Below are 14,158 nucleotides of genomic sequence, written 5' to 3'. Positions count from 1 at the left end.
AAGAATTTACCAGTTACAAAGAAATCAGAGGCATGCCATGTTTTTATATTAAGTCGAATGAAAATATAGTTATTTAGAAAATATTATATTTATATAATTTAAAAAAAGTGAATCTATGATGATGGGCATAGTCCAATTGCATGATATTATTAAAAATAATATTTTTTATTAATATTAAAAATTTTATTATTTTTGATTGATTAATAGAAAATAAATAATGAGACTCATTTAAGACCTGTTAGAAATCGTCCGAGACCTATGGTCTAGATGGAGTTAATTAACTGTACAACTCTTTTATTGAACTCATAACTATGCTAATATTTGCCATCAATTGTATAATATTATTAAAAACAACACTTCATCGACTAATAAAAAATTAAAAATAATTAAAAGAAAACTCATTAGGTACCCATTAGAACTCATATTAGACCCGTAATATATTCAAATTCAATTAAACACAACTCATATTGAACCAAAACTGCAACATTTTAAACCCAACTCAATCCCATCCAAAATTAAATGGGTTGAGTTCCAACCCATATTACCATCACCGGACTTTTGAAGCTTCTGTCAAATGCAACCCAGTTTCAGGATCCAGAATGAAAATGGAGATTCGGGTCAGATTCTCTGCTTCTCTTTTGATAATTTAAACCCGTCAATGAAAAGGATTTGGAGCCGATTCAGACCCAGAAGATCGTCACTTACCCAATGAGGCCCAATGCGTAGTTAACAGGCCCATATCCATAGGTAGGATATCTTCTCTTGGTTCTACCCAATTTCGGTTTTTAATGGGCGGGTCCAATCCAAACCCAATCAAGTTTGGGTCGAGTGAACTATTTTGATCTTGCATATCCGAAACCCTTTCAGCAAAATGACTTATACCCACCAGGACAAGAAAAAAATACCTATGCGCACCACTTTCATTTTACATTTATTCTTATGGTATAATTGCGTTTACATTTTTTGATCTATAATTTATTTATAAAATTACCTCTATTTCTTAAAAATTATATATACACTTATTAAAAATATCGATATTATTAACACAAATCATCCATATTTTTTGAAAAATTACATATATATCCTTAAAAATATCAACATCATTATACAAATTACTCCTAACTAAATAAATAATTCATTTGTATAAATAAATAATAAATAAAGGTTTTAAATATAATTATCCCTGTTCTTAATGGTACCATAATTAGTAAAATATGGGATGGAAAAACAAAAGAAAGTGCGACTTACTGTTGTAATAGTTCTGACATTAAACTTTCTAAAGATCTTGTTCAGCATGGGATGAGTAATTTAGGACTATTTGCTAAATTTCTTTGTTTTATTAATATGTATTAGGTGATGCAAGACCACTTTATTCAAATAATATCAAAATTATTTATCTCAAAATTAAGTAGAGTTGAAGTCAAATTATTGACAATCGATTAAAATCGATTCATAAAATATTTGTTCAAACTCAAACTCAAACTCAAACCTATTTTCTCTTTTGTCAAAACCATTACAATAATCATATATTGTTTAATACTATTACAGTAGATAATAAATCCTATTACGGAGTAGACCAACTCCTGCTATATAGCAGACAACATTCCATGCACCTGGTGGAGTTCGAATTCATGCCCTTTAAAATCGTGGGACCTCAATTTCACCAATTGAGTTAGACCTAATTAGCAATCCAATGAAAATGTTAATCTTAACAAAATCAAAATTTTAAACAAAATATTTTGTTGATTAAACTCTCGTGTTTGGCTTGAACTCGATGCTATTAGAACAAAATAATAAAATATACTTAAATGAATTATCCAAGTCCGATTTATATATGATTTAATTAAAATTCATTAAATTAATAATCAAATTAAATTTAGGCACCATAAAATGAAATTCAGTATATCTGCTGGGGGTGGGGGTGGGGGTGGGGGTGGGGGGGGGGGTGTTGACATTGAATGCACCGAATAATGATGATCTCCAGGGAGGGGCGAGGGTGAGATGATCAAAGCCGTGAATACCACCAAAGAATACCATCAACATGCGGGTTCCAGTACAGCGTACACATTCTCATGATCTGAACCGCCCACTCTGATTGAGGTATGGGCGGTGAGATGTGGTCAACGCCAAGGGGTGCTATATGCTATGATAGGGCCCCACACCCCCCCGAAATAGATGGGAATTTAATAATACGTTTCGACAACGCAATTATCGGCGTCCCCGAATTTCAAAGTTAGGTGAGACTGAGAGTGAGAGAGTCAACTCTTTGACGGGTTTTGAACTTTTGGAAAATTGTTTGAGAAAGGAGTGACTTAATTTTACCAAACATATATAGGTATAAAGATTAGGCCTAGGGTGTATAAATTAGTGTATGCTACTTTGACTAAAGATACTTGTGGATACCTGTCTTTATTAAAAAATCTTACTTAAATTAGATGGGTTCAAATCAAATTAATTACTGACAAGTATATCATATTTTTATGTATTGATCATTTTTATTGAATTATATATCAATTATCATATAAATGTATTACACTTGTCATATAATTAGTTTTGATTAAATTCGATTTGGGTTAAAATCTCTCATATTTTTATTTAGTCACGGTATCAAGTTAGGTAATAAAATTATGTCCACATCCCTTACAGTTAAGTTTAATTACACGAACATTTCTAATTCTACGATAAAATTACAAGCACAGTCCTTAAAATTATAATTGCAATTTACATTGTCACTTCCTTATGAATTTTTTTTACACAAATACTTTTTAAAGTATACTACTACATCAACATTTCCTCAAGGAATGTTCTTATAATTTGACAATGAATGTTTATGTAACTAAATCCAATTTGAGAAAGTATCGACGTACTTTACTTTACTTCATTTTTATTTGAGTCGGGGGGTTAAATATAATTTACTCTCTTGAAAAATTTTAAATGTTAAAAGAAATATTTGTGAGAAATTCATATTACTTGTAAATGAGTAATTTAAGCAGCTTATAAACACCAATGTTTCATTGTTCTTGCGAGATGTCTTCTCAAGACAATCGCGAAACTCATATAAAGTCAGAATGAGTAATACCTCATATAAATGGGTCAATGATCACATACATGTCTTGACATTTGACATAGTCTATAGAAATAAGGCCATACGCCCATCTCAAGTCTTTCAACTGGGGGGCTGATTATGTAGACAAGCATACTACATTGGTTACAGACGAAAAGTTTGAGACTTATAAATACTAAAGCCTTCTTTTCCTAACGAGATGCATTTTTAGGACAAAATCGTAAGACTTATATAAAATCGCAACGGACAACATTTCACGCAATGAATTTCTGATCGTATCAGATGTCACATCAAATTAGAATGAAGAGATTCCAGCACCAGTATAAGATTGCACTCTTGGTCGCAGTCATCCTAAATATACTTAAATCAACATTTTTTGTTGAGGGATCTTATTGAAGCTGCAAAAGTTGTAAATTTGTAATATTATAACTCAATGAATGTAATACTTCTGTTAAGCTCCATCCGACATTTGAGTATTTACTGATCCGTATTGATATAAGTACTACCACCTTTTCGGTACATCGCATCATTTGATGATTATTTTAATTTTTATCGTATTATAATTATTAATGATAAGAATTATAAATAAAATTATTAATATAAATAATTAGTGATAAATGTACAGTGACAACACAAATGTAGTGATGATAATTATTTATTGTTAAATGAGTACAACATATATGTTTGTAATTATTTTTAGTGATATTTTTATGCACAACTTTCTTTTTCTCTAATTCTTACTGGTGAAAATTTCTATAAAATTAAATACCGTTGTTAAAAACTATAAAACTCGTTATTGCAGCAACATATGAATATTTCCACTTACTACAAATAGTTAGTAAAAGTAATTATCAATTGATTTCTTTTATTGATAATTCTCTTTTTCTGGTGATAATTAATTCATTTATTGATAGTAAAATTAATATTTTTCCGTAATCATATATTTGTTGATGATCACATTGAAGCACTTAACAATTAATATGGAGCAGAAAAATATAAAAACAATTAGAATAAGTGTTTGAAATTTTAAAGTTTAATAAATCTTTTCCTTTCGGTGCGGACAAGATTAATTTTGCCTCCAGTGTGGGAGGAGTTTAATTCTGTAGCTCCCGTTCTTCTAAGACAAGATTAGTTTCATCTTCAACGTGGAGTCTTTCTAAATAAGATTAGTTTTCTTTGGAGTGAAACGAAAATATACGTGATGAAAATTAAAAAGAAAAGAAAAAAAATATTTGACGACAAACTATCTGGTTTCATAGTTGCTCTTGTTCCATAGAGCATTATAAGATAAGATTTTATTACATAAATGATATAACATCATTAATAACTAATAAATGTTTTATTTTCTGACCCCCCCCCCCAAAAAAAAAAAAAAAGAAAAAAGAAAACCGTAGTGAATTCTAAAACCAAAAAAGTTAGCGGCAGATATATTTACATTTGTTTGTTTGTTAGCTGTTGTCTCCCGCATCCATTTTTGAATGTTCCCCTCCACACCCCGCCTCCCCTTTTCACACCCATACCCACCGTGCCCTCACCTAACCGCCAAACCCCTTGTTTATAAACCCCATTCCTCCTCTCTCTCCAAAACTCCTCACCATTTCCGTTTAAATGGACTTCATTTGACTCCCATCACTCTGCCATGGCGGTTTCTGGCTCCAGGTCAGGAAAAATGTCGGAGCTTCAGCTGACAAAGGGTTGGAGAGATCAACAAAGGGAAATTAGCCCTGAGAGAACGAAAGTCTGGATTGAACCAGCAAACGGCAAGTTGAAGGCTGATCGCAGAGTGCCTGTTGTGTATTATCTCTCCAGAAATGGGCAGCTTGAGCATCCCCATTTCATGGAGGTTCCTCTCTCTTCTACTCATGGCCTCTTTCTCGGAGGTAAATTACTGAACCCAAATCTGCACATCCATTGAGAGTCTTCTTTCGGGATCTGAGTTGCGATTTTGTGTGCAGATGTGATTAACCGGTTGAATGTTCTTCGTGGGAAAGGCATGGCGGCCATGTATTCCTGGTCTTGCAAACGGTATGACTTTTTTTTTTTTTAAAGAAATTTCTTGATTTTTTTGGGTTTTTGATTTTTTTGAAATTTTGGTTTGAGAGACTCTGATTTGGGGATATGGTGGTCCAGGAGCTACAAGAATGGATTTGTATGGCATGATTTGTCGGAGAATGATTTCATCTACCCGGCGCACGGCCATGAGTACGTTCTCAAAGGATCAGAGCTTCTGGAGAACACGTTTTTGGAAACAGTTACTTCTCTACAGAGGCAGCAGCCACGGGCTCTGCCGCCGCCGGAGACCCAAATCACCGCCGGGGATCTGGATTACCCCCAGACATCCGACAGACGGCGGCGGAACCAGTCCTGCAGCTCCATCGACTTCAACCTCCAGGAGTACAGTGTCTACAAGGCAGAGTCCTCCTGCAGATCCGCCGCCGCTGACGCCTCCACTCAAACTGGAGAAAGCCGTCGCCGCCGCCGCCGCCCACCACCCGAAATAGTTGAAGAGAAGAGCAAAGAACCGTGTGAAAAGGAACCGCAGCGCGACGAGATCGAGATCTCCCCACCACCATCCGACTCGAGCCCGGAGACTCTTGAAACTTTAATGAAAGCCGACGGGCGGCTGATGCTCCACCCGGAGAACGCCAAGGAAGAATCAACGGCGAGTAGGCAGCAGATTCAAAGGGCAGGCAAATCGTCAGTTCTGATGCAGTTACTCTCATGCGGGTCGATGTCGTTCAAGGACTGCGGCGCCGGACAGGGGGGCTTGGGACTGATATCGCAGTACAAGATGAGGGTGCCCCGCGGCGGAGTGAGAGTGGAGGAGAAAGAGTACTTCAGCGGGAGCTTAGTGGAGACAAAGAAAGAGGAATTTCCGACGTTGAAGAGGTCCACTTCGTACAACGGTGATAGGTGAGTGTGTGTTTCCGACATGGTTTGTACGCGAGTGTGAGATACTACTACTGTTTATCATTTGGGCAGATAGTAATAGTAATAGTAACAGTTGTGCTTACTTCATTCCTGACTTGCACACAGTGTGTCACATGGCTTTTGATTCTTAGTACTAGCTACTTTATTTGTCCACACCCTTTCATCTACGTGTATTATGCTATGAAAATACGTTGATTTCGAACTCCATTTGATTGAATTAAATAGGAGGAAAATAATCTGATACTTGATCGGCTTTTAATTGTTAAAGCTCAACTAATGTTGTACAATATTTTTTTTTCCGTATGAAATTAAGGTCTAGGTCAAATTCAATTCAGTCAGTCGAAAAATAATATCGAGTTATTTGAGTTAGATTCAGTTGTTTTCGACGCAATTTCACTATATATGGATGAAAAATATTTAAGCAAAGTTGAACTTATAGTATTCAATTAATGATAGGTAATTCAATCATTAACTATCATATTGATAGTCATTTATTCTCATAATGAGCCCAGTAGAAACAAGAAAAACTAAATAAATATATTAGATAATGATAGATCATGTTAACTTTGTTTAAGGTGGTTAAGAATTCAAAATCAAATTTCTACCAAATCCAAGCTGGTTGATCATGCTAACTTTTCCATTTTCTAAAAGTGGATTGTGTTTGTCTTTAATTTATTTTGATGCGAGAAGAATGGTTGACTTTATATTCCATAAGGGTATCTTACTCATTTTTATAAGGGAATTTCGTAGTATTTATGTTAAGGTAGAGACCAATGATACTTATATAACTAGAGCCCATAATGTAGATATATCACCTACCTATTTCTTGAGCAATTAACTCAATATAGACTCTAATATCAAGTCAAAAAGGTATACCACAAGGGCTTTTGTGAGAGTTCATTTTTAAATATTTTTTTATTGAAAATAAGTTGAAACAATACTATTAAGTTGTAATTTATACTTTTGAGCTATTTAAATTAGTCAATTTATGTAAAACGTTATAAATAACTTCCTGCTAACTCAAATTTAATACATAGACAACATGAAAAAGGTGTAGTAATTAAGGCACTAAAATTACATGGGAGGAAAAATGAAATGTAGATGCATGAGAAACATAAGTCACATAGTAATTCTCACATGTCGGGGCAAGGCCGGCATAGAGTACATTGGAAAGTAGAAAAAGTGAAGGGCTATAGCTAGAAATTCACAAGAATGCTCCCTTTCTGGTTGAATTCTTGTCCTTACACATTTTGGAGTTTGCACTTGCATGCATGTGCACAATTGTTCCTTGAATTTTCTCTCATTTGGAGATATATCCTTCCTTCACTAAATAATAAAATTCCTCGTGGAGTGGGACACAAACCTTCCACACTTCTTCTTTGACTTGGTGTGAATGTAGGTAGTGTGGGGTGGGAAGTTCAAAAATTTTGTCACTTGTATGGAATGGCATACGCACCCTCATAGCTTCTTGTGTTGTTTCCAAGAAGTTGCATTCGAGTTTTGTGCATTCAACAACTGAGTTGGGAGGCGAAGTCATGGGAATTTATGTTGACTTATGTATGGATTCACACTACAAATATCAGTCTCCAAGAATGGGTTAATTACATTTTATTTATTTATGTTCCAATCATATCCAACTAGTAAATAGCTTCCTTTTCTGATACAATTTTGTTCTTCAATTATTATGTCTTATTTATTATTAATTAAACATTATGTAAACAAGGATGTCTTTTTTTATAATATAAGAACAAACACTAGTAAAATTCACACTTTTTATGTATATAAATATAGATATTCTTCTATATTTTAATTTGGAAGTATTTCCTATATTTTTCTCTTAGCAACTGCGGGAGGTGCTTGAACAGATTGTAGGCAAAAATGCTTTACAAAAAGATCCTAATTCTTCTCTTGATCTATTCTTTTGTGATCCCTACTCTGCCTAGAAAACTATTAAGGGCAAAAAGAACTCTTTGAATAAGCAAAAAAGGGCCCTTCGTTCTTGAATTTTTAAATAAAAAGTTCACTGTACATTTTTTTTAATTTTAGTCTAATAACTCTTTTATTTGGACAAAATTATATCTGAAAATTGATCGTTTGTCTGCAAATGAAGAAGGTTTTCAGTAATTATTCTTTTATATTCGTAAAGGGGGTCAAAACAGACATTACACACATGAAAATATCAATTAAGAGTTGTGTCCAGTACAATTGAAAAACATAGGGGGCTGAATTGTCTATTTGCTAAAATTTTAGGGAACAAGTTGTTCATTTTTAATATATTTATAAACAATTGTAATATCAAAAATAGCCCCTATAGCTCAGTGGTAGAGCGTCAGTCTTGTAAACTGAAGGTCTGTAGTTCGATCCTGCATGGGGGCAACTTTTGCAATTTTCAGTTTGATGCTCAACAAAAAGAAGTAAATAAAGCAAGCTCCATCCATTTATTTAATAATTCTTTTTAGATTTTTCATTTTAATCTTTTAAAAGACAAAAACACTCTCACAATTTTGTTACTATTCAATTTTACACTTCATACAATTGATATTTTTTTTATCCCCATATAAAAATATTTGTTACATGATCAAAATTCCAATAAGTTATTGACTTTTCTAGTCAATTTTGATATTTTTAAACTTTTAAAATATTTTATAAATCAGACACCCTTTAAATCTGATTGAACAGATAGGGTGAATTTGAATTGAGGTTATCAGACACCCTTTAAATCTGATTGAAAAGATAGGGTGAATTTGAATTGAGGTTAGAAAGTAAGGAAGGAATCACACCAAGCGAAAATGAAATAATCCATTTCTTATATAGCTCAAGACATTACCTCAGGCCCTTTAAGTAATCTTAGTTGTTTGTATCCTTTGCTGCTGTATGACATGAAATATAAATCTAAATATACAAATGTCCATAACATAGAGCAATTTGTTGTCTTCATTCTAATACTTAAATTTCTCTTTGCAGTTCCTCTAGTTATTCTCTCATGATGACATGCAAGATTTTGTTCTGGCAATCGCAATGTTATCTCCCAGAAAAGTATGTCGAAAGTTTGTCCCTCAAGATCGAGCCCCCCTTGTCGACTGATTCACAAACTTCTTGCCTGTATCCCGGATCATGTTGGAGAGACGAGGGCAGCTCTTCAAGATCTTCGCCCTCCATGTGTATGACAATGTTGTGGAGAATGCAGCAAACGAGAATAAACCTTGGCAACTTGTGCTTGTCGGGTCTCCACATATCCCCTCTGATCATCCTCCACACCTCCTTCAGCCTCGCCAACGCCTTCTGAGCCACATAATGAGTTGCAAGCAGCCTCTTATTGAACTCAACTTTTGCCTCCGAAAGTTCCTTCCCTTGGTATGGAGTCACAAGCCAAGGCAATAATGGGAAGCCTGAATCACCGACTATGTACTCCCTTAACTCCGTTTCTTCTGATAAGCATGCCTTGTTCCCATTCAGCTTCTCCCCTTTCTGACATAGTTTGAAGAAAGTTGAACTCTGGAGAACGGAAGAATCGTTCATCTTTCCTGGATATCCAGCGACTACGTCCCGGAACCTCAGATCAGGGTCAACAATCACCTGGAGGATCATGCTGTGGTTCTCCTTGTGGTCGAGCCAACTGTCGGCATCTTGATCAGATGAAGTTAACAGCATTGTTATATGGGTTGTGTCGATTGCGCCACAACAATTCGGAAGACCTCTGATTTTCTCAAACTTGCTCTTTATCTCGGTCATTTCCTGCTCAGTGGAAGGCCATCGGAGGTGGTGAAGCCCGTTTTCTTCAATGGCCTCCACAAAGCGCCATGTCACTTGCGAGACAGTCGAATGGTGTGTTCCAAATGAGTCTCCGATAGAAATTAATGAATTGCCTGACCCGAGTCTTCTTAGTGCTAAGGCCACCTGGTCGTGTAACGACATTGGCTTGCCGTTTGTGAAGGCAAAATGTGTTTTAGCCATCATGTGCTCCTTTGCTAGTGAACATATGTAGTCAAAAGTCTTCCTGGACATTCTGAAAGTTGATTTGAACTCATCCAGTCCCTGGGACGACGACGGATGTCCTGCTTTATAAGGTCTTTGAGTATTAAAGATAAAAAAGCGCTAATAACAAAGTTAAAAGAATGCTCAACAAGTTGCAGTGCAGCATAGTGAAAAGCCTCTGTCAAACAGTCAACGTTTTAACTTTAACAACAAAAATGAAATTTAATCCTGCAGAATGGACCTAGTAATACCATTTTGCTTTCCCATCTTAATCGAAAAGTTCCGCAGTTCTAATCTCATTTTCTTCCACGTATTATGGTATACTTTTACACCTTGATTTTCAAGTGATGACTACTTGATTCTTCCTTACTTTCAAGGGATATAATTATGACCAGAAGTTCTTAATAGTCCTTTCTAAAATAGTGATTTCCCCTGGTATTGATTACAGTATGTGAAGCCAACCCTTCACCTGATACAGAAACACAGCATGAAATTCTTTCATGAATCTTCCTTATCCATGCAACACTTAGATAGACGTCAATGAGAGTCAGTCATGGTACATGAATTTATCTCAACACTTCCTACTTTGAGTCTGGGTCAACACTAGTGAGGCTCAGTGGCTCAGGGACAATTTGTTCTAACTTAAGAGTTGCTTCACCTTTCCTTCAGTTGTCCGAACCGAATATTTTAACTGCTGTTTACGTGCCTGGAAATCCTGGAGTATAGACTTCTCAATTATGGTCTTAGCAATAGATGGAGAATGATAAATATATGTATTCATCTTTTGCAAGCGAGTTTTCAGGACATGGATACTCTCCACTTATGATAAGGCCAAGAATCAATCATATTCTAAGACCACATGAATTGTTACTTCATCAAGGAATGGTATTGAACAAAAGTTCTCCAAGAATAAAGATTCACAGCACATTTAAAGTTAATGACTAGAAATGAATCATGCAGAAATCCATTAATTCTGGTAATTTGTTTTTTCTGATTATCCATTTTATATCTTTCCCATATACTTAAAACTCCTTTATCACAAAGGGCCAAAGTATATGCAACTAATAAATTTTCCTTTGCTTAATGCTGATTGCAGCGACAATTGTGGATTTACTCAAACATGAAGTGCCAATTTGAAGACTGTAATAGTCTTTCTGAAATGATGTTTGTAAAATTATCAAACACCTCTATGAAAACTTTAAGACAAACAGCGCTCAAATGTTAGCATAAAGAAAGACCATTCACAGCCTACTCTATGACCTTCTGAAACCACTCAATCTTGATTCAGTAGTACCAGCATATGAGCTTGCATTCTCCGTAAATAGACTACTCTCCAAAGCTGTATCCTAGCGTGAGAGAAATGAATTGTTTGATGATTTCAACATTCAGCAGTAGCAAAATGTTCTCAACACTTTCAGATAGCTTAAAGCCTTAAACAACTGGATAAGTGGCAATGCAGTTTCTGTAGTATAGCTTTAATCAGAACGACCCACTTACATAATATACCTTTAGCAATATATATCTTCATATAAATATGTGAATAAGTATCGCTAAACAAAAGGGGTTCCTGAAACACTCTGTTTCCCTGAAAACCATAAGTGAAAACTTTTCCGTGAAACAGCCATCAATTGAGTTCCATATCCGCCCACAGAATTTGCTTATTCGTTGAACAAAATATCACATAAAGGAAATCGAATCTACATAACAATTGCAGATCATCAGCACAAAATCAGCAAACTAGAGATAGAAACGAAAGAGCTTTTCTATAATGCGCCTATTACTTGTTCGAGATGCTTCAACGCAGAACACAATCGACACACGCAAATTCCCTTCTCAAGTCATGAGTTAATCAAACAATAAACTAGAACTGCTCACCGTATGTTCTACTGTCATCATGAAAAAGAATACGCGGACATTAGTCGTAACTCAACAGTTGGGGGGGATATGAATTAATTAGGGATCCTACTTCAACACATTAATTTACAATTGCCAAATTGTCAACAATAACAACAACCAAATGCCGGCCGAAAAATTAAATTAGGTAAAATAAATTCTCAATATCCATCAAGGGCAGATGATGAATTACTCCCAGCAAAGCTTAAAGTGATCAACAGTACCAAAAGAGAATATTCAACGTATGATAAAGATTACACTTTAAACATTGCAAACACACAGTGTACTGCTGAAGAATTCGAAAAAGATAGAATTTTTAACATTACCAGAAAATTTCTTTGACAAAACGTCCCACCATTCAGCAGAGACTTCCTGTGAAGACCCAGAAACCAAGGACTTCTCTTCTGCTTTCTTCTCCACTTTCCTCTTCTTTCTATTCCCACTCACAGGTCCCATCACTCCAGAATAAAGAAACACCCAATTGAATCAAAACCTAGAAAATCACACTAATTTCAACAACAGACAGAAATCAACACAACCTTGTCAGAATTAAAATATAACTCACACCCATTTGTGATAAACCAAGATTGGAGACCATGGACATAAAAAGATCATGAACAAGCTGTGAAAACACAGAACATGCAAGAACACAAATATACACAGGCCTGCATATACAGGTGATTAGCTAGAGAGTGTCAATAGTTTCTGTGTGTGTGTGTGTGTGTGTTTTTAGTGTTTGTGTAGCATGCAAATCGAAAGAGGCTATGACAAAGGAGCAGAAGCACAGATGCTTTAAAGGGAATTTACGAGAAATCTGAACAAGACATGTACTTTTTGGGATTAGTGTTCTGTTTAAAACAATGTGCAAAGAGAAATGAGAGGGCATGGACATTAGTGGAGGCTAGAAAGACTATACTTACATGGGTTCTGAATTTTTCACCGTGAGAGAGAGAGAGACAGAGAGAGACACAGAGAGAGGGAGAGGGGGGTGATTAATATAGTATTATTACCAAGAACTAGATTTGATAAATGAAATATAAAAGTTTGTAGGTTTTATAATTTGACTTACCAATGAATGAAATAAGAAATAGACAAAAGTGCAAAAATAGTGAAGAATATAAAGTCTTTATGAGATTTAAGGAAACAAGTAAAGAAACACTCTGTTTTTGTTTTTCTAAATGTAATTACAACATCAATCATTCAATACTTAATAAATTTATTTTTCTTTTTGAAAAAATTAAAAGGACAAATCATTTGCATTTATTGTAACATGCGATATTTTTTAAATTGTGGTGTCATAACACAAAATCTATCAACAAAACGACAAATATCAAAGACTAATTTGATTCTTGATTTTGTATTGAAGTCTCGTGCATATAGCAAATTACTCATATACGATTATGTATTCATTAAATATTAGATATATAATGATTTTTCGTATACGATTAATTTGATTCTTGATTAATTTGATTCTCATATATAATAATTTTTCATATACAAAATCTATCAACAAAACGACAAATATCAAAGACTAATTTGATTCTTGATTTTGTATTGAAGTTTCGTGCATATAGCAAATTACTCATATACGATTATGTATTCATTAAATATTATATATATAATGATTTTTCGTATACGATTATATATTTTTTAAATAATAAACATAAATGTGAGATGTATTTTGTCTTTAACTTTATAAATTACCTTTGCTTTTACATATCATATTTTGTCTTCTGACTTTACTTGTGCTTTTTGAATGTAATTATGATGGAATCATTCACAACTTCACAAATTAACTTTTTTTTTTTAAAAAAAAAAATAATATCAATTGCATCGGTTGTAAAACATCATTTCTTAATCGTATTGTGATATTAGCAATTCGACAAAAATCAAAGACCAAATTATTTGTTGAATTCTTTACTGAATTTCTCGTGCAAATATAACTTTCTTATATAAGATTACATATTCATTAAATATTGAATCATAACTTACTGTATGTTAATATATCAAACACTAGTAAGAATCATGTGCGATGCACTTGCATTGCACGCAATTTATATTATTTCAATAAGATTATTACATTGTAATAATAAAACAAAAATTTATAACATAATAGGTACTACATAAATAAAAGATATTATTTTAGTTCCGAACTACATAATAGTTAGTTAAAAAACTTGATAAATTTATTTGTCTTCAAAAAATTTAAAACGGCAATCAATTGCATTTACAGTAACATGTCAAATTTTTAAATCTTATTGCCACAATACAAAATTTATTGATAGGACGACGAAT

General features: G+C 34.1%; 2 protein-coding genes and 1 non-coding gene across 7 annotated transcripts; 2 read left to right on the top strand and 1 right to left on the bottom strand.

The window, feature by feature from the left end:
* Positions 1-4,545: 4,545 nt before the first annotated feature.
* LOC105170661 (protein SOSEKI 5) lies at positions 4,546-6,202 on the top strand. Its single transcript, XM_011091519.3, has 3 exons — positions 4,546-4,944; positions 5,020-5,089; positions 5,195-6,202. Exons 1-3 carry the CDS (start codon positions 4,704-4,706, stop codon positions 5,979-5,981), a joined length of 1,098 nt encoding a protein of 365 aa, XP_011089821.2. The 5' UTR covers positions 4,546-4,703; the 3' UTR covers positions 5,982-6,202.
* A 2,097-nt stretch (positions 6,203-8,299) lies between these two features.
* Positions 8,300-8,371, top strand: TRNAT-UGU (transfer RNA threonine (anticodon UGU)). Its single transcript has one exon. It is a non-coding gene; the product is annotated as a tRNA-Thr (tRNA).
* A 410-nt stretch (positions 8,372-8,781) lies between these two features.
* LOC105170660 (protein ALP1-like) lies at positions 8,782-12,887 on the bottom strand. 5 transcript variants are annotated; one of them, XM_011091517.3, is made up of 3 exons: positions 12,784-12,887; positions 12,190-12,369; positions 8,782-10,053 (listed from the first exon to the last, which is right to left on the bottom strand). In XM_011091517.3, exons 2-3 carry the CDS (start codon positions 12,317-12,319, stop codon positions 9,017-9,019), a joined length of 1,167 nt encoding a protein of 388 aa, XP_011089819.1. In that variant the 5' UTR covers positions 12,320-12,369; positions 12,784-12,887; the 3' UTR covers positions 8,782-9,016. The 5 variants fall into 5 exon arrangements, with proteins under 5 accessions (XP_011089819.1, XP_020552309.1, XP_088741270.1 ...); XM_020696650.2 differs by having other exon boundaries at positions 12,190-12,356; positions 12,784-12,874; XM_088885144.1 differs by having other exon boundaries at positions 12,190-12,321; positions 12,784-12,864.
* Between the last annotated feature and the right edge of the window lie 1,271 nt (positions 12,888-14,158).

Source organism: Sesamum indicum, linkage group LG9 (assembly GCF_026168435.1).
Source record: "Sesamum indicum cultivar Baizhima isolate 11 linkage group LG9, ASM2616843v1, whole genome shotgun sequence".
Taxonomy (NCBI): Eukaryota; Viridiplantae; Streptophyta; class Magnoliopsida; order Lamiales; family Pedaliaceae; genus Sesamum; species Sesamum indicum.
The sequence above is the reverse complement of the archived record's forward strand: the minus strand, read 5'-3'. Positions and strand labels throughout refer to the sequence as shown.

Bases quoted from the DNA above. Each gene is read 5' to 3' on its own strand.
- LOC105170661 (XM_011091519.3), top strand. From the start codon at position 4,704: ATGGCGGTTTCTGGCTCCAGGTCAGGAAAAATGTCGGAGCTTCAGCTG. The intron at 4,945-5,019 runs GTAAATTACTGA...TTTTGTGTGCAG, and splicing joins TCATGGCCTCTTTCTCGGAG to ATGTGATTAACCGGTTGAAT. The intron at 5,090-5,194 runs GTATGACTTTTT...ATGGTGGTCCAG, and splicing joins TATTCCTGGTCTTGCAAACG to GAGCTACAAGAATGGATTTG.
- LOC105170660 (XM_011091517.3), bottom strand. From the start codon at position 12,319: ATGGGACCTGTGAGTGGGAATAGAAAGAAGAGGAAAGTGGAGAAGAAA. The intron at 10,054-12,189 runs GTAATGTTAAAA...GACCTTATAAAG, and splicing joins TTTGTCAAAGAAATTTTCTG to CAGGACATCCGTCGTCGTCC.